Genomic DNA, 23,757 nt, shown 5'->3' on the forward strand with positions numbered 1-23,757 from the left:
AGGAGTATTGGAGTAATCATTTTGCTTGGATCAAATAAATATGATTTAAACGGCAGCACTTTATTTCAGTGTACAATAAGCCGTTCGCCAGAAGGATATTTCTGTTTTCTTCTTCGCAGCTGAATCTTCCGTAAATATCGCGATTCCGCTCGTCACATCGTCCGAATGTACATATCGGAGAATCAATATTGTTGCGCCTCCGTTTGCACATTTTTTTTTCGCGGTCCGCGGTAGCGGCGATATTAATATCGTTGATTAAATATTTGCGTTTGATCCTCGTCGATGCTTTAATTTGATTGTTTCGCTAATGCGTTTGTTTTGCCCCCCCTTTCTCCTAGTTCCACCGTCTGGCCTTCCCCTAACCTTTCGCGACGGCACGAAACACGCGCGAAGCGGGAACGCGCGCGCCTCGCAGGTAGCGCACGTTTCGCACGGCCGTTCGAAGATACAGAAGATTTTTAAGTAGAAGATTATCGTTCCGCTACTTAGGCGGAATTTTCGGGCGGCTGTGAGGCGATCCTGAAATCCAAGACGGCCGCGCTCGGAACGGGGAAGGAATGACAGAGATCGGATTGCCGACGGACCACCGTCGCGGTCGCCGCAAACTTTATCCTACCTGTTTTCGCTAATTGAGCGAGTAAAGATGTAACTGGACCTTACGCCCTTAAAGTATTTGCACCCTTTCTGCGGATACTATCCGCTGCTACATCTCGGGAGAGCGGACCGGTGGCGTAGGTCTCTCTCTCTCTCTCTCTCTCTCGATCTCGTGCCGCACGAAGATACATCAAGATGCATTCCGAGAGGTCCTGGGAAACTTCTGGTAAACAAGAGGACGAGCCGTCCCTTCGGTAATATGCGCGAAGAGAGGTATTTCCGAAGAGAGAGAGAGAGAGAGAGAGAGACCATCCGGCGACAGCAAATCCGTTTCTGAATGTAAACAGAATGAGAAATCAGGTTTACACGATCTCAATGATAGAGATGCATTGTATGTGTGTGTGTGTGTGTGTGTGTGTATGTGTGTTCTATCCTTCTGCTTGGTATTTTACATCAGCCAGATGAAAAGTAGCTCTTTCGTACTTCGGTATACGTTTATCTCTCGTCTCAAAGTGCTCTCCAATGCGTAGACAATATGAACGGTACAGCTTGCACGGTAAGGAATTCCATGTTAAAAACCGACCACCGACATTTTTGTATTTAACATGCGGAGTATATTAAAAAATACACAAATATAATGTTAACACATGCATCTTGTTAACATGTTACTTTTTCACAAATTCACCTTGTTGAAGTAACACGAAATTTTTCACCGCAGAGTTGCGCACACATAACTAGCGTGCGGTAATAAAATAAAATGAATTGATTTACATATAATTTTATTTACCTAATCCAATGAATCCGCTATATATTTACCGACAGTTACGTTCCCTATTTTCGTAATACTGATTTTCGAGTTTGCGCCTGTCATCCGTGATCCATCCGTAGTACGTGCGCACTGAAAGCTCTTCCCGCGAATGAACATTACCACTATCATTATTATGATTAAATTCCAATTAAATTGAACAGCCACGCGGGACAACTAGCCCGATAGACAGAGGCGTAAAACTGTGGTGAGCGCGTGATTCGGAGGACGATTCCGGTGAGCGGAACATGCGATGTTGAGACGATTTTCCGCCGTGTTGCGTCTGGGCTGACTCGAGAACACGTAGAGCGAGCGGCTCGACAGCAGGTAGCGCGGGCATTATTACGAGGAGGAGGAGGGAGCCCGGTGATCATCGTCGTCGTCGTCATGGTCGCGCGTACGTACCGCCTAAAGGGCCACGTAATGGCTACGCGGTTCCATATGCGAGATCGTGTATGACGGAGGCGCCGGGCCACCTGTTGCGGCCGCTGCTCGCGTACCTGGCTCCGAGTCCGGGGCCCGAGCTGCCCCGCGGAGTGGGGAGTCGCGCTCGACGGCGATTGGTACCGCGGCACGTGCTACGCGAGGGTGCCTCGCTCCGCGAACGCATAAATCTCCCGGCGGCGTTCCACCCGACTTCAGAACCACCCCGAGGCTCGGTACGATCGCACGGGAAGCTCGTGCGGTATTTTTCCGCGTCTCGGAGACAGTAAGGACATCGCGTGGTACGATCCTCGGTCGGTCCGCCAACGAGGGGACGAGCTGCGAGGGAAGAGGCTTCTTCGGTTGTTGAAGTGCGGTTTCAGTGAGAGGAGCGTCTCGAAGCCGTCGTGCTCGAGAGAGAGAAAGAGACACGCCGGTCCCTTTGGGAGCCGCGATGGAACTGCAGGAGATGTTTCGTTACGGATACATGTTCCCGCCGCGGGAGGACGAGCTCGCGAGTTGCGTGTACCTGGACCTGCCGAACTACGCGAAGGACAAGGCCGGGCTGCCGCCGGTCAGCACCCTCGCGGTGCCGCAGTGCCTCGTCTACGACAGCAACTGCAGCGACGGCTGGCACACGCCTAGCCCCTCCGCCAGTCTGCGCTCCGTCAGCCCGGCCACGACGTTGTCGATCTCCTCGGAGCCGGAGACGATCAACGCCTCGGCGGCGACGTATCGACTCCTCGGCCCGGACAAGAGGAGCAAGAGGGCCGTCTCGACGACGCCCGGCGTCGGGAACAAGCGGCCGCGCGTCGACGACCTGCCCGAGGAGATGCTCCACTTGGACGGCGAGGTCGCGGACGCCGACGGCGAGAAAACGCAGTCCTGCCGCGGCAGCGTCATCAGCAGCGGCCTCTCCGACCGGACGATGGACGGAGACAGCGAGGAGGACGCGGAGATCAGCGACGGAGCGGACCAGCCGGAGGCCGGCGACGGCCCGGGTTCTGGAGCGCGCGACACCCGCCGGAGAGGCAAGTACGTCAACTCCACCATCGTCAGGAAGCGCCGGCTGGCCGCCAACGCCAGGGAGAGGAGGCGGATGCAGAACCTGAACAAGGCGTTCGACAGGCTGCGCGCTTACTTGCCGTCTTTGGGCAACGACAGACAGTTGTCGAAATATGAGACCCTGCAGATGGCTCAATCCTACATTACCGCGCTTTACGACCTGCTGCAGTGAGGAGGACGACTGTCGGTAAGCTCGCGATGCAAGCTGCCTCGGAAGGTGCGAGACGACTCGCGAGCTCCCCTCGATGTCGCACTCTGAATTCGCACGCGGTAATCGGGGAAGTTCACTTGTCTACGGTTCTAAAGGTTTGCGGGAAAAAGTACAGGTGAACGATCGTTCGTTTCGTCTTATCCGCGGATAGAAACCGACGAATCGTCGTGGAAACAGGGGAGAAGCTTTTTTCAGAGACTTCGGAACTATGGAAAGATTCGGCTTTTTGCCAATTTTTCCGAGGATTTGTCGCGACTTCTCATCTTCTTTACTGACATGCAGACGCGGCGGGTTTCAACCGAACACGCGTGAATTTTTCTAAACGAACTTTCTAATTGTTAAGATAGTAACCGAGGAAATCGGCGGAAAAATGAGAGGATAAACCGGTTTTTCCCGAACCTTCAAAACTATAGATTCGACGTTGCCGGCGGAAGAGATCGCCGTGGCGGATGGCGAGTTCGTGTTCCGTAGATGCCCGAACGATGCACTGAGAGATGTTCTAGTTGTCTTCCGCTTCAACCCCTTTTTTATGTACCCTTTTTTTATGCTTTTAACCGCAAAAATAGCAGCGGCACGCATAGGTTTGCTTTCCATTCCTGAACTGGCTGCGTTCATTCAAGAAGGCTCACTGCGAAAAATTATACTTACTTTCGGCTTCAACTATGCGCTTTTTTGAATCGCAAAAATAATAGTAGTAACATGTAAGATTATTATTATTGTTATCACTGACACTATAATAACACTTACTGGAAAAATGGTGCCCCTGACTCGAACTTCGTCGCTGTGATATAATTACAGTTACAAATACCAAATATTTTTCTCTCAGTGCGTTTATATTTACTCGAGTATGCTGCGGCCGAATTATCGTAGCGCCTGAAGACGTGCCTTTCACATAAGTACAACCCGTACCTGTAACCTGATTCATTTCGACAAAGCAGATATTTCATTCTCTGGTCGTTTTGTGGGTAGAGAGCAAGCGAGAAGCGCTCTCCGACTATTTTCCTCTTTACGTCATTCTCCCTGATATCATTTGTCGGTACTCTTTGTGTATTTCGTACTGTTTCCTGCCAGACGCATCGGTAGCAACGACGAGGATTCTTGCTAACGATATTCTCAGCCGCTTTTAACACGCACGCGGAAAACCCTGCAACCTGTAGATACCGCGAGATGTAATGACTGCGCGATCTCGTACAGAGCGTATCGGCGATACGTGTGTAAATAAATCCTGTAAATATGCGCCGTAATCTCACATTCGTCACGTTGTGTAAGTGACTCTGTAAATGTTGTAACATAGTCCGTTAAGTTGGCTAGCTTAAGCGCTGTATCATATCGCCCGCGTTGAACTGTGTGTACACACTATAATTTATTTTTAATGCGACAATTGTAGCAGCGTACTCTGCGAGGGACTGAAGCGCGCGATGTATTTTACGAAATAAAATTATTTTACCATATTATCATTAATATTATTATTATTATTATTATATAATTGCATACGCTCGTGTTGCTGGAGAATTTGATAGTTTAAGGAGCCGACACTTCCGTGGAGGATCGTTTTTAATGTAAATCCGACGAATCGGTACCCCTTTCTTTCCTCCTTCCGATTTCGTATCGTCATCTTTAATCATCGCGCGCGCTCATTTCGATATCATCGGCTGGTGCATCGATTGCCGAGTGCATTTCCCGTTTCTATGCAACTCTTTGGAGCGCGAATTCGGGCTCGAAGGCTGGGTAAATATCCGTCGAAGAGAGAGAGAGAGAGGAGAGCAACAGCACCACCATCGGTGGTCCGGTCGTTATACGAAACCCGCACGACGCGTCGGTGCCCAGTTTCATCGCAATTTGAGAACTTGCAGACTTCTTCCTCCGACGATGACTCTTCCTCTCTCTTTCTCTCTCTCTTCCCTCTTCCTCCCCGCCCATCGCCTTGCGCTCTATATATTTTCGTCGCACCTCTTTCGGGTGAAATTTCTCCTTAACTACCTCTCTAACGCTCACCTCGATATTGAGACACGACAAATGATATATAAGGTGGGGCAATAATTGTTACCTTCTTGATGCTATCTTGGAAAAATACAAATTTTATGAACTATTCGAAAAGACGAGAAAAGTTTACAATCACCCGAGTAGAAATGTATCTAGTTGGTTTGAGTTACAAGCTAGATTAAATTTTCCAGCTCGTTATTAGTTCGTTATTGGCCGATTATTCGTTAAAATGTAGAATCGGTTTTGTAACGCAGCCGTTTTCTAGCCGTTATATTTAAGTATCAAGAATGATAGACTAGACGACGCCGTCTAATCGAAAACCGTATAATCTAGCAAGTGGCATTTGAAAAATGAAGGAGCAAGTGAAAATTGAAAATAACAAATTTACTTACTCGTGGCTGGACACCCGAGAAACTCAATTCTACCGGATTACAAAATGCGCTCAATTCATGATTGTTATATATCAATGCAATTTCTGTTAGATAAACGTTTCTCCTACTCTCATATCTCGAAGACATTCAAGGTAGTCATTGCCTCACCCTGTACGCGGCACGCCGAGATAATTCCGAATTACCGGGATGCCTTGCCTTGTCGTTGTCGTTGGAAAAGGACGAAAAGAGCGCGAAGTGTAAATAAAATCAACTTTAATTCATCCCACGGTGGAATAAGAGGACTCGATAAATCGCCTTAACGCATAGAGCGATATCCGCCAGCGTGCCACTTGTCCTAATTAAAGTAACGATAGAAAACTTGGCGCGCGCGCGATAATTCTACGTAAAAAACCGCCTCGAGGATCAGATTTATGCTAATGATGATTAATGTTTATCGGCGATGTTACCGGTCGATTCAGGCCGCGCTTTCTCTGTATCACCTGCCTCTCGGTGTGTACAACCTGCATATTATTTGCAGAATCATGGAACTCGAAATCGCGCGCGTTACTCCGCATCGAGGACAGTAAGGCCGCGGCGGCTTTTGCGAAATTATTCGCTCCTCGCGAGCGAGCCGAGCGGAAGATGCCGGCACACGCCGGCAACGAGCAGTTGCACGAGTCCGCGGAAAATGTCAGTGCGCGGGTATTCGCATTGCGCTGTCGATACACCGGCTTTTCCCTTTATTTTATTCCCACCTATCGCCTTCCCCGGTGAATTACGGCACAGCGTAAATCTCGGCTCGAGGAGCGCGCGCACTTACGATTTTCCGGGACACCTGTAATTGCCGCTCGGGATTTATTTAGTGAGGATAACTGTCTCTCTCTTTCTCCGGTCATTCTTCTCTCGTTATCCGCGAAGCTGCGCGTATCGTACGTACTATTAGAACAGTACGACCACCGTTGTGGAATGGCAAGTACAAAATTCTTGCAGCCAGCGCTACGGGAAAAGAGAGAGAGAGATCGCGGTGGCTGAGTAAATATCTCGCTGAAGAGCCATAAACCGCGTGTGTTTCCGAGCGACAATAGGCCGGCAGAAGTCCCTTGACCCTTTCGCATTTAGCGTTATTTGGGAGCAGAGCAAACTTCGGCTCCGCCAGGACATCCGGCGAGCGCATCCTCCTCGAGCAGAACGGCGAGAAAAGTAGATCCCAAGTGCTAACTTGTACAGCAACGTCCCGATCTCTCCTCGGGACAGTCGCGTTTCCAGTTGCCGATCGCTTCGTCATCGCGCCCGTGGAAAAGGAAATATTTCCGACCTTTCACACTTGTGTTCTTCCGCGATCAAATATATACGTCCGACTAATTTCATTTCGTTTTACTTTAGCGTGCTTTTTCGAATTCTACAAGTTTGCGAAATCTAAGAAAATTAATACAGGTTAACACAAGGTTTGCGCAAGGTTTCCGAAAAATATCAGAATACAAAATAAAACATCTCGAGAAGTATTTGTTTTTCCATGATCTTACCCGGTACTTTTATACACAGGATGCGCGGAGGAATCGATTTCTGTTAAAAAGCTATATGATTCCACTAAAAAAAAAAATGAAGTTAATCATGAAATGATCTCGAATTATTGACTATACGACGAAGTTAAGGTCACCAACTTATGTCCCCCTCCAAACCTTACAATTTTTGTCGAAATCACTTTTTCGCCAACTGCTCCGTTTCCAAGACGGTCTACTATTATCATTAAAACGGAGACACCTTATGCACCTGCGTATAATTAGTGGGTTAAATATTAATATTGTCAATATAAATGCTGCTTAAGAATGTCGTCATTCACCCTGCCGTAAACGTATCAATTACATAGCCAGAAAAAGCTGATTACTCCTCGCTGAGCGCGCGCGTCACGCTCGGTCGCGCGTTAAACTCTCCTCCGCCGCCCCCGGCGACGCGCGATAAGATCGAACTACCGTAAGTGGTCGTCGTCGCGGAGGATTCACGATTCACGGATCCTACGCGCGACGTTACCTCCTCAGGGGCCCTCCACCGTGGCAGAGGGAGCGCACCGATGGCCGGGAGGGGTGCAGGCGGAGGTGGGGACAGGCCGTTTTGGATGGGAGAGAACGTAAATATTTCCCGAGGCGATTAATTCTGCGAGTTGACTACCACCTTCGCCACTGGGCTCCGTTCTGACAAAGAGGAGGACTCCGGCTGCACCGGCCAGTGGCTACTTTCGGGGTACTTCGCGGTCCGGATGGGAAGGGTTGCGCACGACGGTCTTCGAGCAGCCCGGGAGGGGGGAATAAAAGGGACAAACGACGCCGCGTCGTTGTCTGATCTTGGAGATTGCTTTATTTGAGAGACGGCCTAACGCGCGCGCGCGCACCCGAATACTTGGGTCCTCGGCTACGGTATACCGAGGAATCAAGCGGAGGGGGCGGAACGCCGGGGAACGGCAGCGGAAAGAGGGCCGAGAGAGGCGAGTAACGCATTATAAGCATCGGGATAATGCAATCTCGCGACCGGATCGTGCGATAAATACGATTCGCCCGGCCGAAATTTGTCTCGGTGGCCGCGCGCATTCGGCAGCCCGCGTACACGCAGCACCTGTGTCCTCGTCTTCGTGCCCGTCGTCCTTTTAGCCTTCGCGGCCACAGTCGGACGCTCGTCCGCTGAACGGTAATTTATGATCGCGGTAAGTGACCGGAATCGGGGGATCGCGGCTCCGCTATCAATCGAGGAGGATGCTCGGACGTTCTCTCTACGCGCTCGATGATTTGCGCATTCACTTGTTTCTCGAAATACTCATTGAAATTTAACATTCCAATCGAATCTCACACTCTCGCTACCGGTGTCGTATTATTCCTATTGTGATTCCTAACAATCGATTTAATTGTGTACAAAACAGCACATTTCTACGCCTGGAGGAAAATAGCCGGTAGTTGTAACCGTAATCGTTATAGTTGGGAGAACCATTTGTTTAATAAGCGTTACTTATTAGATTTTCCAATAAGTGTTCTCCCAATAGCGTCAGCGGTAATAATCTTACATTCGTATTGCTACTACTATTTTTGTGGTTGAAGGTTGTATAGTTGAGGCCGAAAATAATGAAATAAAATGTCTCGCATTATGACGCGTGGCGGAATGGAATTTGGCCACGTGAACAGGACGATCGGAGGGAAACGACGAACAGCATGCGCGTCTACTTATGCACTCGCCGCAGCGGAATTACTCGCAGCGCGGATTGCGACGCACATAAATCAATCGCTCTTCGCCGACGACGACGTCCGCTGCTATTCGCTCGCGCGACCAGCTCGCCTCCACCCGTTCAAATTCGAGTCTGCCGCATAATGCATTCGATGAACTCGTTCGGTAACATCGAGTTTGTTCTCGATATTTTTATATCGCAACGTGCGCACGGACAGACTAAATATACAGGGTGGGTCTCAAACGTTCCGCGCGAAAAGTCGTTATTTACAAATACTGCCGATATACTAAATATGATATAATAAGTACAATTGTAACTTGGGATACACTTTTGGGAAATAAAAATATTCTATCAACGGCTGGATGTAAAGCAAGTTTCTATCGACAGGTGTTCGAAGCGATCACCACCGGTGTGTCAATTTGATTACCTTCGGATACATTTTTCTCCCACTTTCATATCCCGAAAGTATTCGACAGCCCCGCCCTGCATAGTAACAAACGATATATCAATAGTAATAGAAATAACGATAAGTAAAAAAATATACACCATAATAAAAATATTCGGTTTTCTAGTTACGTTGTTATTACCGATTAAGGTCGATGAAGTCTCGAAGGGCGCATCGCTCGCATCGACGGGCGTCTTCCGGACGCAGCGGAATCATCGTGCGTCCCGATCGGCCAAGGTGGTCCGACGGAAGTCGATCGCGGGTATTGTCTAAGAATAAAAGGGGAAATAGATATCCGGAGCGATCTTTCGCACACACACACACGAGGTGTACGATCGCGCGATCCCACGACACAATATCTGCTGGATGGTTGCGCGGCCGGCTGCGTGCGTGCTCCCGCGAACGCTTCCGGATTATAGACGCAGGTAGACGGACAGCTCGATCCCGGGTAAGGCAACGAGCAACACGACCGCCCATTGTGAGCGCGTCGATGATCCTCGCGCGCGTCTCAAATCGTAAATCGACGCGGCATCCTGTACCTGCGATCCTTCGCCGCGCATTCGACGCCGGTCTCACCCTCCGAGGAACCTCGTCCCACAATAACCTGCGGCTTTGTAATCCCCTTATTCGTCGATTGCTACTGCCGAAGGATATATACGAAGGACGTACGAAGGATACACGAAGGATACAGAGGATTCCCGACGAAGAAGTCAACGCTTTGAAGAGGCACTCCTGCGCCGGTTTCGCCAGCGTCAAATCGCCCGGGGATCGTCACGATCGCTGGGGCAAATTCAAGCTCAACCGATGCGTGAATCGGCGAGTTCGCGTGCTACTCCGGGGACTCCCCAGGGGACTCGCCGGAGATCAACATCCTTCCCATGGCGCACTCGTCGTCAATCGGCGTTGCGCCGTTTACAATGCGCGGCGCATTGGAAAACGAGCCGGCACGACGCGTCGTGGCGCCGGTCGAGCGGTTTGTTTGCACGTTCGTTTCGAGGCCGAATGAAATCCGCTTAATACAATCGAGGTTCGACGATTCCCCCCTCCCCTCCTCGCTATTCCGTCCGAAGGGTCGGCTGAAGGAGCGAGCTCTCGAGTGGCTCGCGGGGTGGGAAAGGGGTGAGAGAGTCCTGGCGACTTCGGGGAGGCACGCGCGACACGCGCCCTCGATTCCCCTTGGCCACTCGAGACCGCCCCGGGGACATTAATCCCGTTTAATCAAACACCGGCCGGAGCGGTAACCCTCGTCATTATGCTCCGCTGCTCGTTGGACGGAGTGTCGTCGTGTTTATCGGGGCATTGTTGAGAAAAAAAGCGGGACTCGGAAGCGATTGATCGGTGTTTCCTCGGCGAAGGTACACTCGCCGACTGAGCGCGTCCTGGAGCTCGTGTCGAGACGGCCGCTCTCTTCCGTTATTTCCCACTTGATTTTAAGCCCATTTTGTCACAACATGATCCGTTACACAATATATAAAAAGTGTCCTGCGTTCTATCGGCAGCCCTGAAAGCTCGGCTCGTCCGGGTTTCTCGTCGTTTTTCCTCGTCGCGCGTGACCCGACGCTAACATTAGCGTGCGCTGACGTTCTTGTCAGTGACAGATAAACGTATCAATATACAATTGAGACAACGTAATTATATTCGATGTATTAATACATAATTATGGAATTCATTTACTGACACGTTAATTTGCATATTGTCGATACATTATTAAGTTATATTATGAATATATACCTGTTCATAATAATAAATTAATTTCATAATTATGCGTCGGGAAAAGTTAAGTGGCCACGTAGCCACAGGGCTGAGATGAATTTCAAGAAACGAATATAAACTCACAGACACCTGAGATGAGAGGAAAAGCATCAAAACTGACATAGGCATGTTTCTCGTTACAAATACTCAACCCTGTTGGACATTCGCAAGAGAATATGTACTAATTTTCATAAGATTATCACACACTTTGGTGGAAAAGTGTTGCTGGCGGAGAGAAGCTTGTATCCACGCGTATGAATTTTCATTGAATACCTGCAACCAGGTTTCAGAGGCCAGGAACAAACTGGGTCTCGGTGCTTTTCCTCCACATGAGAACGCATCGTACGAAGGATTTATTCGCGGATCGTTTCGGAGGACTCGGCCGGACGGTCGTCTTCACCGTCCGCAGCTTCGGCCGGATCGTTCTTAAGCTCGCCACCACGTCGATCCTCGGAGCTGCCTTGCACGTTGATCATCAGGCTCTGCCTGCACAACGTCGAGATCGTGCTCATGTTGCCGCCGTCGACGTTCCTCGCGCGGATCAGACGCGAGAGCTTCAGCTTGCTGACGATCTTCGCTAGCGGGCCGGACGAGTCGCGGCGTTTCGCGATCGTCCTCGGCAGGGACTCGCAGCCGCGATCGGCCGCTACCAGCCGGCCGAACGTGTCGGGGTCTACGTTGATCATACCGGCGCTGGCGGACTTCACCAGGTCCGCTCGCACACCGACGTCGAGGTCCTTCGCTTGGTCCTCGCTCGAACCGGCGGCTTCGTCCTGCGGAGTCGTCGCCGCTGCTCCCACTGGACCTCCCGCGTCTTCCTCCTCCTCAGACTTCGAGGATGACATCTCACTCGGCCTCGAGGCTTCGTCACCAGTCGACGCCTGACTCGTCGACGACCGCCTCCAGGGATCGTTCTCGCGGCCGTGAGCTTCCTCCATCATCGAGCGGCAGAAGGGGCCGCCCCGGCGCGACAGGAAGCTCTCCTTGGCGCGTCGTATCCTCGAGGAGCGCGACTCCGAGCTGCTGAAACTGCTCTCCGCGACACTCAGTCGGCCTTCTCTCCTCGCCGCGGCGTCCGAGAGAATTCTGAGTTTGTGCATCAGGTCCGACGGCACCGCGTCGTTCTTCACCGCGTGGTTCTCGTCCTGCGGCTTCGCCTCTTCCGCTCCCCCGTCGTCGTCCCTCCCGCACCTCCCGTTATCGCGCCTCTCTTCGTTCCGGTTACGCTTTACCTCCTCCTGTTCTCCTTCGCCCTGCGACCGACCACGCTCGTCCTGCATTCGACACGCGCTTTGATCCTGCCAGACTCTCCTGGTGACTCTCGGCCGATCCGAAGAGTTCGTTCCCGCAGAGGAACACCTCGTGTTTACCGAGGCGGACATCGCGACTGAGCGATGAGCCTTCGCTTGATTTATCTCAGCGGACGGCGGCGTCTCTTCGTTAGCCGCTTGATCGTCGAGCTTTTTATCATCCGGCCGGTCGTCGCTAATGAACTCGCCGCAACGAGAGTCCCTCCTCTGTACCGTTAGCGCGTCCTCCGTCGTCTTGCCTCCCGAGCTTCTCCTGGACTCGGAGGTAGTCTCGCTCTCCTTCGAGGTAGAGCGCAGCGGCCACGGCAAGGACAACGTGACGCGCAGCAGAGCGTCCTGCCGGCACAGTTTCGGCGAGGCCGACCTCGATTTGCTCTTGGACTTGGAACGGAGAAGTCGCTCGTCCGCGGAGCCGTCGCTCTCCTTCCTCGAGGACGGTCGATCCTCCGAGCGGCGGAACGGCCCGAAGATCATGCGCTTCGTCTTCACGAAGACGTTCCTGGGGCCGTCTTTCTTCACGCACGTCACATGGTGGTCGTCGGTCGTCATCCTCGCGTGCTCCCTGTCGCCCCGTTGATCGACGACCGCCGTATTTTCCTCCGGACGATCCCGAGGTCTCTCCGCGACTTTCGTGCCGCTCTCTGCGCTCGCCGTGGGCACGATGATCTTGTTCAACGTCTCCTCGTTGATCAAGATTCTCTCGAGACAGCGCGCCTCGTTGTCTCTGGAGACGGTTATCGGGATAGTGCGAACCGTCGAGTCGGTTAAGAGGCTCGTCGGGCTTTCCGAGAGGTTCGATCTCTCGACCTCCGGTAACCTTGACAATGAAAGGTTTCCTCTCGCACGGCTAGCTCCATTGTCGCGAGGAGGGTTATTGCGATTTTCGTGACAGCTAATTGGTTCGTACAAGAAACAGCCATCGCTCGTGTCGTTGCGCGTGTCCGTCGTGAACGCGAGAATCTCGTAATGTCGGTCGACGTCGGTTTGCAGCTCGGAGGAACTGTAGTTCTCGTAAACGCTCGCTGAGGTCTCGGTATCAGCGTCGTGACATTCCGCTGAACTTTTGTTATTGTCTGCGAAGATAAAAATATGAAGTTGTTAAATGTACATTGAAATTATCTGTAATATATATAATATATGTAAATGTATATTTTTCTATTAAATAAATCAAAACGCGTCAAAATCTGTCGTACATGTTATTTCTTTACTTGGTGTAAACGTACCGAAATTTAAATTGGATACATTCGAGGAAGTCTCCCTGGAACTGCGGCAATCCGACCGCGATAGCATTGTTGCTAACTGATAAGTGTGAGCAGCGGCATTGGGCATCGTTTTCTCGGATTTCACGTCTTCGGCGTCTCGGTGATCCTTCGTGTCGCTCTCCCGTTCGTCATTTGGCTCGTCTGCTGGATCTCCGGTCTTCCTCGTCCCGTTCATCCTCTCACACGTGCGCGGCGTGTCCTGGTTGTACCGACAGGACGCTAATTTCAATTGCGCTACGATAAAACTTACTTTTCCAAAAAGTCTGAGCCTGAACAGTGTGACTCGAGCATCTTACAGATCTCAATGAGCGATAAAGGATATTCGACTAAATAAACAATTTCTTTCTTTATTAGGTGCTCGCGTCCTCGAATGAAGAATACCGAAGTTTAATATACGATACGCGAAATCCAGATTACAAGGTGAAATCGAATTGCTTTGTAGATGTACCATTAATTTCTCCGCGTTCCAGGTCGCCGATGTGGCCTGGAGGTCCTCAGCAAACGGTGCAGATCCAGCGTAGTCATTTTCTACAGTGAAACGTCGAGAGATTGATCAAGTATTATCTCGCTTGCTTTTCTGAAGGGACAGGATTCGGCTTAAGAGACGGAAAATTAACGAGAATTACGACATTTTCAAGGAAGGAAGTGATAAAACTGACGATGAGAGTTTTAACGAAATAACGAATTAATAAAGATCAATATGTATTTGAGGAATTCGCTGGATACCGAACGAGTCCTGCTGCTTGGTATCATTTCCGCCGGTGTTGCTCTCGTGGATCGGCGTGAGGGGCAACTCGAGCACCACCGAGTCTCTGGAATGAGCACACCACCGAGTGAATTTTACCCGATCGCGATGAACTCTCGGGGAAATAATCTCCCTCGCGTTACCTATTCGCTTCGTTGGCGTATCTTTGAAAAATTTCGCCCGACTCGTCCCAAGCGTCTCGATTCCATCCGATCGGCCGTTCGAATTTCACGGAGTCGTCGCCCGGGACGCCCGTCTTCTCGGTCCATCCCGCAGCCTCGTTCTCCCTCTCGTGTTCTTTACGCCACGGTTCCCAGCTCGGCTTGTCCTCGTCCAAGGACGTCGTTCTTGCGCGCCACTCCTCGGACGCCGGGAAGTGTTCCGAACTCGGACTGTTCTCGCTCGAGCGAGCTTCTCGGCCGATCCACGTCCTTCTGCCGTTCCATCGTTCGCAGTCGTCGTCGTCGCCCTCGGCTTCCACCAGGAACACGGGCGAGGGCTCGTGACTGGAGGTGACCGTGCCGAGGGGAACCGCGATACTGGTGGTTTCGCTGGCCGCGACGGAGTAAACTGGCGTCTGATGAGGCTGCACCCTTTCCAGGGGACTGGCGGTCTCCTCGATTACATCCTCGATGTCTACGATCATCGCCTCCGGCTCGGAGTCCTCCACCGCGGTGTCCTCCGAGTGATCCTTGATACCCTGCGGATTGTCTGTGCACGCAATGCAGGATTAATAATTAATAATCGAGGCATACGCAAATAGGTAAAGAAGCTTGTAAGACTTGGAGGAAGAAGGAATATAGTTATCAAAACACCGGTTTTCTAATCGCTGGAGAAAAACGAGAGAAAGCGGTTTGTCTCTTCGCGAAAAATCCTTTCTTTTGCTGCTTAAAGAAATCTATATGATTCTATAAAAAAAAAAAAAGATTAAAGTTGACCTTGAAATAATGTTTAAAACATAGTTTAATATCGTAATAATATTATCATTTTATGCATCCCACGAGAACAACTTGCAATTCTTGTTTTTTTCGCATAATGCACTTTTTTCGAAACATTAGTCACTTTATATGGGCCACCCGGTAGTTAGTTCTTATTAATACGTATTTCAAGAAATTACGCGCACTAATAACATTATATTATATATGCGATGTGCTCACTAGAAGTCGGCAGGGCGTCCATTCGATTGTCATCTTCGAGCTTGTTCGTGGAGATCAGAGAGTGCAGGCTCGTGGAGCGACGAAGTGTGTACGACTCGTCGCGAAGACTTCCTTCGAAGACGCTGCCATCTGACTTGGACCTCTTCAGACTCCCCCAGTGAAGTGCACGATTTTTACCTGTAATTTGCACGTGTCCGACGACGTGTGACAACAGTATCGTAATTTAATTTAGTAACATCGAAAAGTGACATCTTCTTCCGACCATAATATTCCCCTCCATTAATTTGCGTTCCTTTTATTCTCAAATATTCTTCTCGAATCTCTTCTCTTTCTTGATCAGTTAATCACATTGTACAAATGGAACGTTACATGTTTCTGTAAGATATTTGTTACCCGTGTGTTATACTTAATACGCATCTTATCGCAATATTTTCTTTTTTACGGCAACTTTCTCGACTCTCTCAAGATCGACGATTCTTACCTGCCGTACTTGATGAGTCCGTCAACGTAGCTTCGTCCGAATCTTGAGCGAACGGTGTATAACCTGGGCCCAACAGACGAAACGTGGAGGATCTCGGTGATATTCCGCGGTATTTCTCCCAATCGTACAACTTCCTCGTGAATTCCCGAGATATGCCCTCGAAGCGATAAGAGCCGACGGAGGTGCGAATCAGCACTTCATTGCCGCAGCTTACGCCCCGAGATGCTGCCGACAACCTTGAAGCCATCGAGTAGTTTAACTTAACAACTTCCCAGATAACATTAAGACGTCCTGAGACGTAATAAAGACGTGTTTTAGACACTGAGGCGTTTAAAGGACGTCTTTTACGTATTGTTTCGCATACGTCACAGTTCCTTAAAATTAAAAAAAAGCGCCAATAATTTTAATAATTTTAATGGCTAAAATCCAACTCCGTTTATACGTTATTTAGACTTTTGCACCTCGAGTCGCCGTCGAAGCAATCGTTCAGTTGCTTCGCGTCGCTCTCCCGACGTTCCTTCCTGGCCCTTTGGCCAAAAAGCAACAGCAATTTTTCCAGAGCGAGGAACTCCGTCTCGTCGATGATGTCGGACGCGACACGACTCGTCGATGGCTTCGGCCTCTCGCTGTTCCTACACGCGGCCTCGCTCATCCTCCTCCACGCCTCCATTCTCTTGACGAAGTCCTCGCAGAGGTGCTGCTTCCCGTCGCTGGCGAAGCTCCCCGCACTGCCGATGCTCGCGCAGCTTCCGCGAGAACTGACCGAGTTCTGATTCTTCTGTCGCGCAAAAGACGATTACATGGCATCGCGAGATATCGCAACGAGAATTGAGGCGGTGCTCGAAAAAGGGACAAGATCGTCTCTTTTGGAAAAAAAAAGCATCTCTTTTTACTTGATCCTTACAGTATTTGAGTATTTGAAGGAAACCATTCGGTCTGTTCATAGTTTTCCGGAATTGTATATTTGCCTGCGGTTATTCTATATTAATATTCAGAATGAAAGATTTTTCTTCATGCGATCCTCCTTAAGACGTTGATTTTACTCGTGTGTCCTTCCTTCGGCCACCGCGTCAATTATCTTTCAAGGGAGACTCCCCCGTCATTGAAAGATTTCCGTAAGAAACCTGAGCCGAAATTTCGACCTTTAATCTTGCAATACAGCAGGAGATAGCGAAATAGGTTCTCAACATTACAATTCTAATAATATAATTTACCCCTATCGTGACCTCGATATCTTAAATTTTCCTTTCGCTATTTTAGCGTTATGGTAGCATGAAAATGATATCTGTTTATTAAAGGTTCCAGAGAGAAGTTAATAAATATCAGTATCAGTCAAGGTGATTTTTTATTCATCTAGAGGCCGTCTAAGCAGACTCAAAGTATCCTTTAAAGTCTCCTCGCCAAAGTAGCATCCAAATTTCGACTCTGGAATGATCCTCAAAGATCATCGCGTGCCTGCGACCGGATTGGTCCCCGAAGCGTCGTCAGATCGCATTTGAGAAACAGATTTTCCGACATTCAAGGACGTCCGCCTTTTCGCCAGCTTCTCCTTTCCCCGAAGACAATTATTCGCGAGCGTACGCGATAGTTCGCGTGATCAACGTACGCCGTAACACTTGGGCTCGGGTTTCGACGAGGAGCGCCAGAGCTGCCAATCGGTCAGCCGTCGACGGCTGACGCGCTGTTGCTCGATGCTCGCGCCAGATCGTCGACCCTTCTTCGCCCGCTTCCAGTCCTGCAGCTTCTTCCTGAATTCGGGCGCCAGCCGCTCCTCGTTCAACGGCAGGCCGTCGCGGACGTTCCGCGCGCCGAGGACGCGCGGCGGATTGCCCTTCAGCCGCTCCCATTCCAACAGCTTCCGGTAGAACTCGCCGCCGAATTTCTCCCGCAGCGCCTGATAGTCCCTGAGCGCTTCCGCACGGCACTGGTTGGTACCTGCAACGGTTTTACCGAGATCCTCGACGCTTTCGCTACAGCTGCGAGCTCGGCGCGTATCTGCGTTTACAACGAAGACATTTTATGCGAGTGCCGGCGGTGAGAAGCGTGCGGCAAACATGCGAAAGGAGGGAGAGAGAGACGGGAAAATTTTCGTGATCCTTTTTGGATGCCAGTCTTTTAGATGCGTAGCTTTCTTTGTGGGAGGAAGCGTCTCTTCTCAATGGAACTTAAAGCCAGAGAAGCCGAAGAAGCTTACGTCACGTACGAGTTCAGATTTCATTTGTTACATTATACAAGTATTGCGTATTATTAACACATTGCCAACCGACCCACCTAAACGTCCTTTTGACGTAGCTGAAGTTTGGAGGGATCTTCGAGAAGAAATTTTAAAAAATACTTCTTCAAATTTAACCTCGGCAGAAAACAAAAATATGCAAAAGACAATAAGATTGTGCAAATTGTGTCAATATTAATATAAACAAATAAAGAAAAATGGAAAAAATTGCGCGCGCACGATCATTCATACAAATTAAAATTCTCGCCGAGAGCTGGCTTGTGTAAACAAATGATAGTTTTATATTCCGTGGAACGTTACACGTTAGAAAAAAAAAATTGGTTTGTCGAAAACGAGTACCTGGAAGGTCCCCATAATTAACGAAGTTTAAGCGCGCGCACTCAACCATAAAGATACAAAATTCTGCCGACCATCTCAGCGTTCCGTGCGCTGCGTCCTGCCTACGAAATGTACGGTTTTCAAAGCCTAGCATTGTGTTGATTATTATATTTCTTGTACGTATATATGTTAACAATATATTAATATTTATTCAATTTAATTAACATACGTGTTGAATTTAATTTAATTGATATACATATATTTTCTGGTTTCGTATGAAAGCAGTTAAAAGGTACATCTTGCGATTGACACGACGGAAGGATCGGGTTTCCGCGGGTCCTTACGCATTAATATGATTCTTGCCAGGGGCAACAATACAATATACACAGGGCAGATGATATACTTGAATATTTGTTCCACACTCACCTTCGTTTGCGAACGATTGTGCGGCGACCACCCTGACCGGGCTGGGGGGCACGCTGAAGGTAGCGTTTGTCAGAAAAGCACGCCTGACCTTGTTCCATTTTGAATCCTGCCTCTGTATCTTGGGTGCTGGCGTTATCGCTTCTTCGATTATCGAGTACTGGAACGGGACACGTCATATTTTACGTACTCGAATAAGACCAGTTTGAGTGTGGCGAATGAAAGCGCTTTCGCGAAATTTGGAATATCCAAATGTCCACGTAGTAACCGACAGATTTTCTTCGCGACATGAAATTGGCAGTGCCGGCAAATTATCGTTCTCCGTGCAGATAAACACACAATATATTTCAGTCTACTGTTCTCGAAGAATCTTGCCAACCTGCCGCTTAAATTCCCGCGAGCTCAGGATATCCGGACGCGCTTTGGGACGTTGAGGCGAACTTCCGCCGGAATCCTGCGCGCTTGAGGGCAGAGGAGACATCGACTCAGGCGAGGATAAGCTTCTGATCTCCTCCTCGTTCGACGGTATCGTGATCGTCAGGGTCGGCGTCGGTCTCTTCGGCAGCGGCGGCGCTTCCGGATCCTTTCCGATATGCGCCGTCGAGTCCGCATCGGATATAATGCGAATCAGCGGTTTACCGCCGCGGCTCGTCTGTCATCGAAAAGAAAGCGAATGCTTTGATATCATTTCCTTCCCTTCCCTTGGCTTTTTCTCTTCCTCGCGCGACTCAGAATGGAGCAGCGTCTGTTAATGGGCGCGCTCGCTTCGTGCATTGATCAAAGAAATTCAACGGGCGCGGTCGTGCGCGGCACGCGCGTTTGCCGGCGGATATTTTTAAGCCGGTACACCCGCCGTGCCGCGGAGGAGGAATTTCGCGGAGCGCCGTTTTATCGACGCCGCTGTAACGCAAACCGCCTCCTACCGATGGCCTCTTGTCGAGGTCGATAGTAATTTACGAAACGGCCCGGTGTTATTTCGGAAAGCGTGAATTACCGTGTATTATTAACCTCCATATGCGCAGAGGATGAATTAGAACGCGTTGCGTTAACGCGGGGGGGATATTTTATAGGCGGCCGAGCAAATCCTCGTGATGTGTAAATCGCGCGATTACATTTTCTCGGTAAAAAAATGGTTAATTTCTGTTGTATGTTGTACACAGAGAAAAAGATTTTCTTTGGAATTAATAAAGTGTCTCGAAACAAATTTGTCCTTTGGAACAAATGAACGCGTGATTCAACAAACAGGATTGTTTGGTTTCTCGAACAATAAATATCTTTACGTCAAACACACATTTTTGGCATTTTCATCCAAACATTACAATAGTCACGAATAATAAATTATTGGAAAGAGGTAATATTGTGTTCGAAAAATATCAGAGAACTTCTTTCTGTTTTAATGGAACAATATTTAATGTACGATGAAGTAAAAAAAATTTTTTTTTCTTAAAAATTAAATATTATTTCTTTAAATTAATATTGTTCTTCTATCAAACAACATAATTTATTCTACCGAAACAATGACATTTTCATCTAATCAAAATGATATTAAATTATGTTGTTTGTATCAAGCAAACTCAAATGAAACAAACGCGTACGCTAAATTGAAGAAACCCTTTTCCCTGTGTTTATAATAACCACTTTTTTATTGATACGAATTATAAGTTTGTTAATTACGTACACAGCTAATCCAACGTTAATATGACAGAGACGTTACCTCATTGGGAAGTTCTATGGAATCAGCGTTCTCCGCGATGGAGGTGTCGCGATCGAGCAAACGACCGTGTCGATCCGGATCGTCTTTTTTCTTATCGTCTTTCGCTTGTGGCGACTGACGATCCGGATAGTTTCCGACATTTTTCCGCGGTTCTGTAAACATATAACATAGTTGAGACATTGATCTGCTCGCAATTTTTAATATTGAGTAACTCCGTAATTATGTATTTTTCAAAATGTTCGACAAATCGCTTCCGAGTCACGCGTAGGAAAAAGGAAAATGAAATGACGACTTCAAGGTTCGTCGATTTTTCTTCATTTTTATAGTGACGTAAAAATAATGACCGACTTTTTCCCGAGTAGCTAAAGCCTAGTCTGTTGTCAACGTAAAGTTAAAAATCTTACAAATAAATTCGAGAATGCTGTGTAATTGAAATTTTTCAATTATCAGCGTGGAAAACTGAGTTGATCGTCATTTCATCTCCGTTTTCCCGGTGAGAACGAGAGACGCATCCTCACCGTCGAACACGTCGTCATTGGACGACGAAGTGGGCGAAACTCTGCCGACCGGCGTGGACGGGCTGGAGAGTTCGCTGGTGCAGGGCGACAACGCGGAGCCGCTCCAGCTGCCAGCGGTGACGTCGGGGATCCTCAGATACCTCGTCGTGGGCGTGGACGGCGTCGCGGTGCTCGATTCCGCGATCTCCGCGAGATCGTTGGTGCAGGCTCGCTCCCACTTGAAGGCCGCCTTCACCCTCGTCCACTTGCTGACCTTCGGGCCGCCGTTGCGAACGGCGTTTCTCGCGGTCCTCTTGTCCGCGTCGGCGCGATCGACCGGGCTGGACGTGCCGGTCTGCTCGGCGAGCGATCGGCTTCGTTGCCTCGACGACGGCGAGCGCACGCTCGAGCGCTCGTTCCTCCTCTGGCCCGGCGGCTCGCGGCAGTTGGACAGCATAGCGTCCAACAGGGACTCGGCGAAGCCGGTGTCCTCGTCGGGAAACTCGGCGAGCAGCTCCTCGTCGTTCGCCAGGGCCGCCTCCAGCCGGCGGTCGGCGTTCCTGAGCGCCTTCACGCGCTCCAGGCCCCGCACGCGCCGGAAGTACTTGGAGCTGCGGTCGCGCAGCTCCAGGATCTGCTCGGTCAGCGCGCACAGCCGGTCCAAGTGCTCGAAGGCCTCCTCGGGACCGGCCGCTACGCCCATCGCCGAGGTCGCCGAGTTCGGCGTGTCGTAGTCGAACGAGTGACCCTCGACCGGCGACGCGCCCAGCTCGCTGAGGTAAGCCACCAGGTCCTCCTCTTCCTCCTCTTCGTCCGGCCTGCCGGTCGCCTGCAGGGACCCCGTCGCCCCGCGATCCCGAGCGAACCGCGGGCATTGCGGGTCCGGCGGCGGGGTCGGAAGTCGACTCTCCTCGAGCTTGTCCTTGACCTTCGGCGCGCGCTGATCTCGCGGACGACCGGCGCTCGGCCTGTCGAGCTTCCTCTCGATGTCGAACGAGCCGCACTCCTCCGTCTGCTGTGCGTTTTCTTCCGCCATTGGGTCTCAGGGGCTGCGATCTAGATACTCCGCGGGATGCAGCCGGTGATGTTTAACAGAGGGCAGTCGTGGCGATTCAACATCCTTTTCACGGTGGATTCCGCAAGGAATCCCCGGGATTCGGATATTTTCCTTCCTTCCGCCTTTCTTCCCCCGAGGGGTGTGGTCGAATAACCGCGAGCGGAATTTCGATACTGATCTCGACACCAGCTCTCGTCGGGTAGTTATCGTCCTCGTTTACTGATTCACTTAACGGTGTGTGAATCTCGGCAGTCTTAGGCCTTGAATTCTGCAGAGAGTTCCCGGGGTTTTGTGTGATATTGCCGTTTCTTCCGCTTTTACTTTGTCCCTCGAGGGGGACCGGTCAGACAACCGTGAGCGGGATTTCAGCAGCAAGGATATTTCCCGTTTATCTCGCGACCTCGTTGCCTTTGTTTACAAGACGTGGAGCAGACACGGGCCACGTTTTCGTCGGTGACGTGTACCAAGGTGGTGTATTAAATGAGAAATTCCTTCTCTCGGCCAAATTTCCCCGCATATCTTTTTACGCCGCGCATCACGCTCGCACGCGTTTGAGCACTCCTCTCCGAATATCTCCGTTCCATAACGGCGACCGTTGGATTTGTTCCTTTGTGCGCGTCGTTCCTTTGAGCGCAAATGCAACGTTCTATAAATTGACCGTACAGAGTGAAGTGTTCATTCGTCTCATAAACATCCGATCGCATAAATATTACGGGGAATGCGCCCGTATGCATCGGCGCGTTCCTCCGATGCGGTTTCGCTCCTTCTCGACGCGAGAGAACCGGCGAATCAATTTCCCTCCGTGACCTCTCTTCGATTTTCTTCCCCAATTTCCTCGTCCGACCGAACGCGGTGCTTCGCGGTTCGCCACGTCGGAGTCCGCCAGAGAGATATTTCACTCGGTTAAATTGACAACATTTACCGCAACGGAAGTCGAATTGGGTCGTATCGATTTGCGCAAATCGGGACGACCGTTTCGCACGACTCTTTGTTATGATCCGCCCGATTTCCTCCGCCTCGCTTTATTTAGACGCGGAGGAAGCGAGTGACGCGCAGTCCAATCGCGTTCATTCTTAATTGTCACTGTAAAAATTCACTCGTCAGTTATCACATACTGCAAATTTACTCTTACTTTTTACTACGTCTATTCGCACACACACACACACACACGCGCGCGCGCACCAGCGACGGTACCACAGCGTCAGAAGACGGCCTTCCACACGGAACGTTTCGTTCTTCGATTACGACCACATCCTCGATCTTTCGGAATAATTTCTTTTTTCCTTCACACACTCGATAGCCGATCGCAAGATCATCCTCGTAATCGCAAGCAGCACTCTCGATCGGTTCTCATCGGTAGCCTCCGGAGCGACGAGAATCCTTCCATGCGACCCCGCGAGGTCGCTTCTTCGTCGAGCGAGAAACTCGTCGGACGCCGCGCGTTTCGAGACTTCGGCGATAGCGCCCGATTATTTTCGGTGACGAGCATTTGCCGTTCGTATTTACGACGGATGCGAACCGCGCGTGTGTGTATATGCGTGCGTTGAGTGTGTGTGTGTGTGTGTGTGTGTGAGTGTGGCACGAGGGCGTCCGTTCATGCGCGTGTGTACGTGAGTACGCGCGAGTTGCAAAGGCGTCGCGACGCCGCCAAGCGAGAGTCTGCGCGAGCGAGCGTTCTTCCTGTTCCCGTCGAAAATAGACGG

General features: G+C 50.1%; 2 protein-coding genes across 4 annotated transcripts; one reads left to right on the forward strand and one right to left on the reverse strand.

The window, feature by feature from the left end:
- The first annotated feature begins 2,276 nt into the window (after positions 1 to 2,276).
- Positions 2,277 to 3,059, forward strand: LOC106744188 (protein atonal-like). The gene has a single exon (XM_014618685.1). The coding sequence runs from the start codon at positions 2,277 to 2,279 to the stop codon at positions 3,057 to 3,059; it is 783 nt and encodes a 260-aa protein (XP_014474171.1).
- Positions 3,060 to 10,718: 7,659 nt separating this feature from the next.
- LOC106744251 lies at positions 10,719 to 23,647 on the reverse strand. Of its 3 annotated transcripts, XM_014618843.1 has the most exons (14): positions 23,249 to 23,647; positions 21,019 to 23,137; positions 20,501 to 20,652; positions 19,166 to 19,438; positions 18,790 to 18,946; positions 17,419 to 17,807; positions 16,274 to 16,590; positions 15,813 to 16,048; positions 15,332 to 15,508; positions 14,318 to 14,885; positions 14,156 to 14,241; positions 13,878 to 13,957; positions 13,391 to 13,628; positions 10,719 to 13,240 (listed from the first exon to the last, which is right to left on the reverse strand). In XM_014618843.1, exons 2-14 carry the CDS (start codon positions 22,031 to 22,033, stop codon positions 11,211 to 11,213), a joined length of 5,718 nt encoding a protein of 1,905 aa, XP_014474329.1. In that variant the 5' UTR covers positions 22,034 to 23,137; positions 23,249 to 23,647; the 3' UTR covers positions 10,719 to 11,210. The 3 variants fall into 3 exon arrangements, with proteins under 3 accessions (XP_014474329.1, XP_014474330.1, XP_014474331.1); XM_014618844.1 differs by having other exon boundaries at positions 16,274 to 16,587; positions 21,019 to 23,647; XM_014618845.1 differs by having other exon boundaries at positions 17,419 to 17,747; positions 21,019 to 23,646.
- Positions 23,648 to 23,757: the final 110 nt, after the last annotated feature.

This window comes from Dinoponera quadriceps, unplaced genomic scaffold, assembly GCF_001313825.1.
Source record: "Dinoponera quadriceps isolate SergipeBrazil2010 unplaced genomic scaffold, ASM131382v1 scaffold707, whole genome shotgun sequence".
In the NCBI taxonomy this organism is placed as follows: domain Eukaryota; kingdom Metazoa; phylum Arthropoda; class Insecta; order Hymenoptera; family Formicidae; genus Dinoponera; species Dinoponera quadriceps.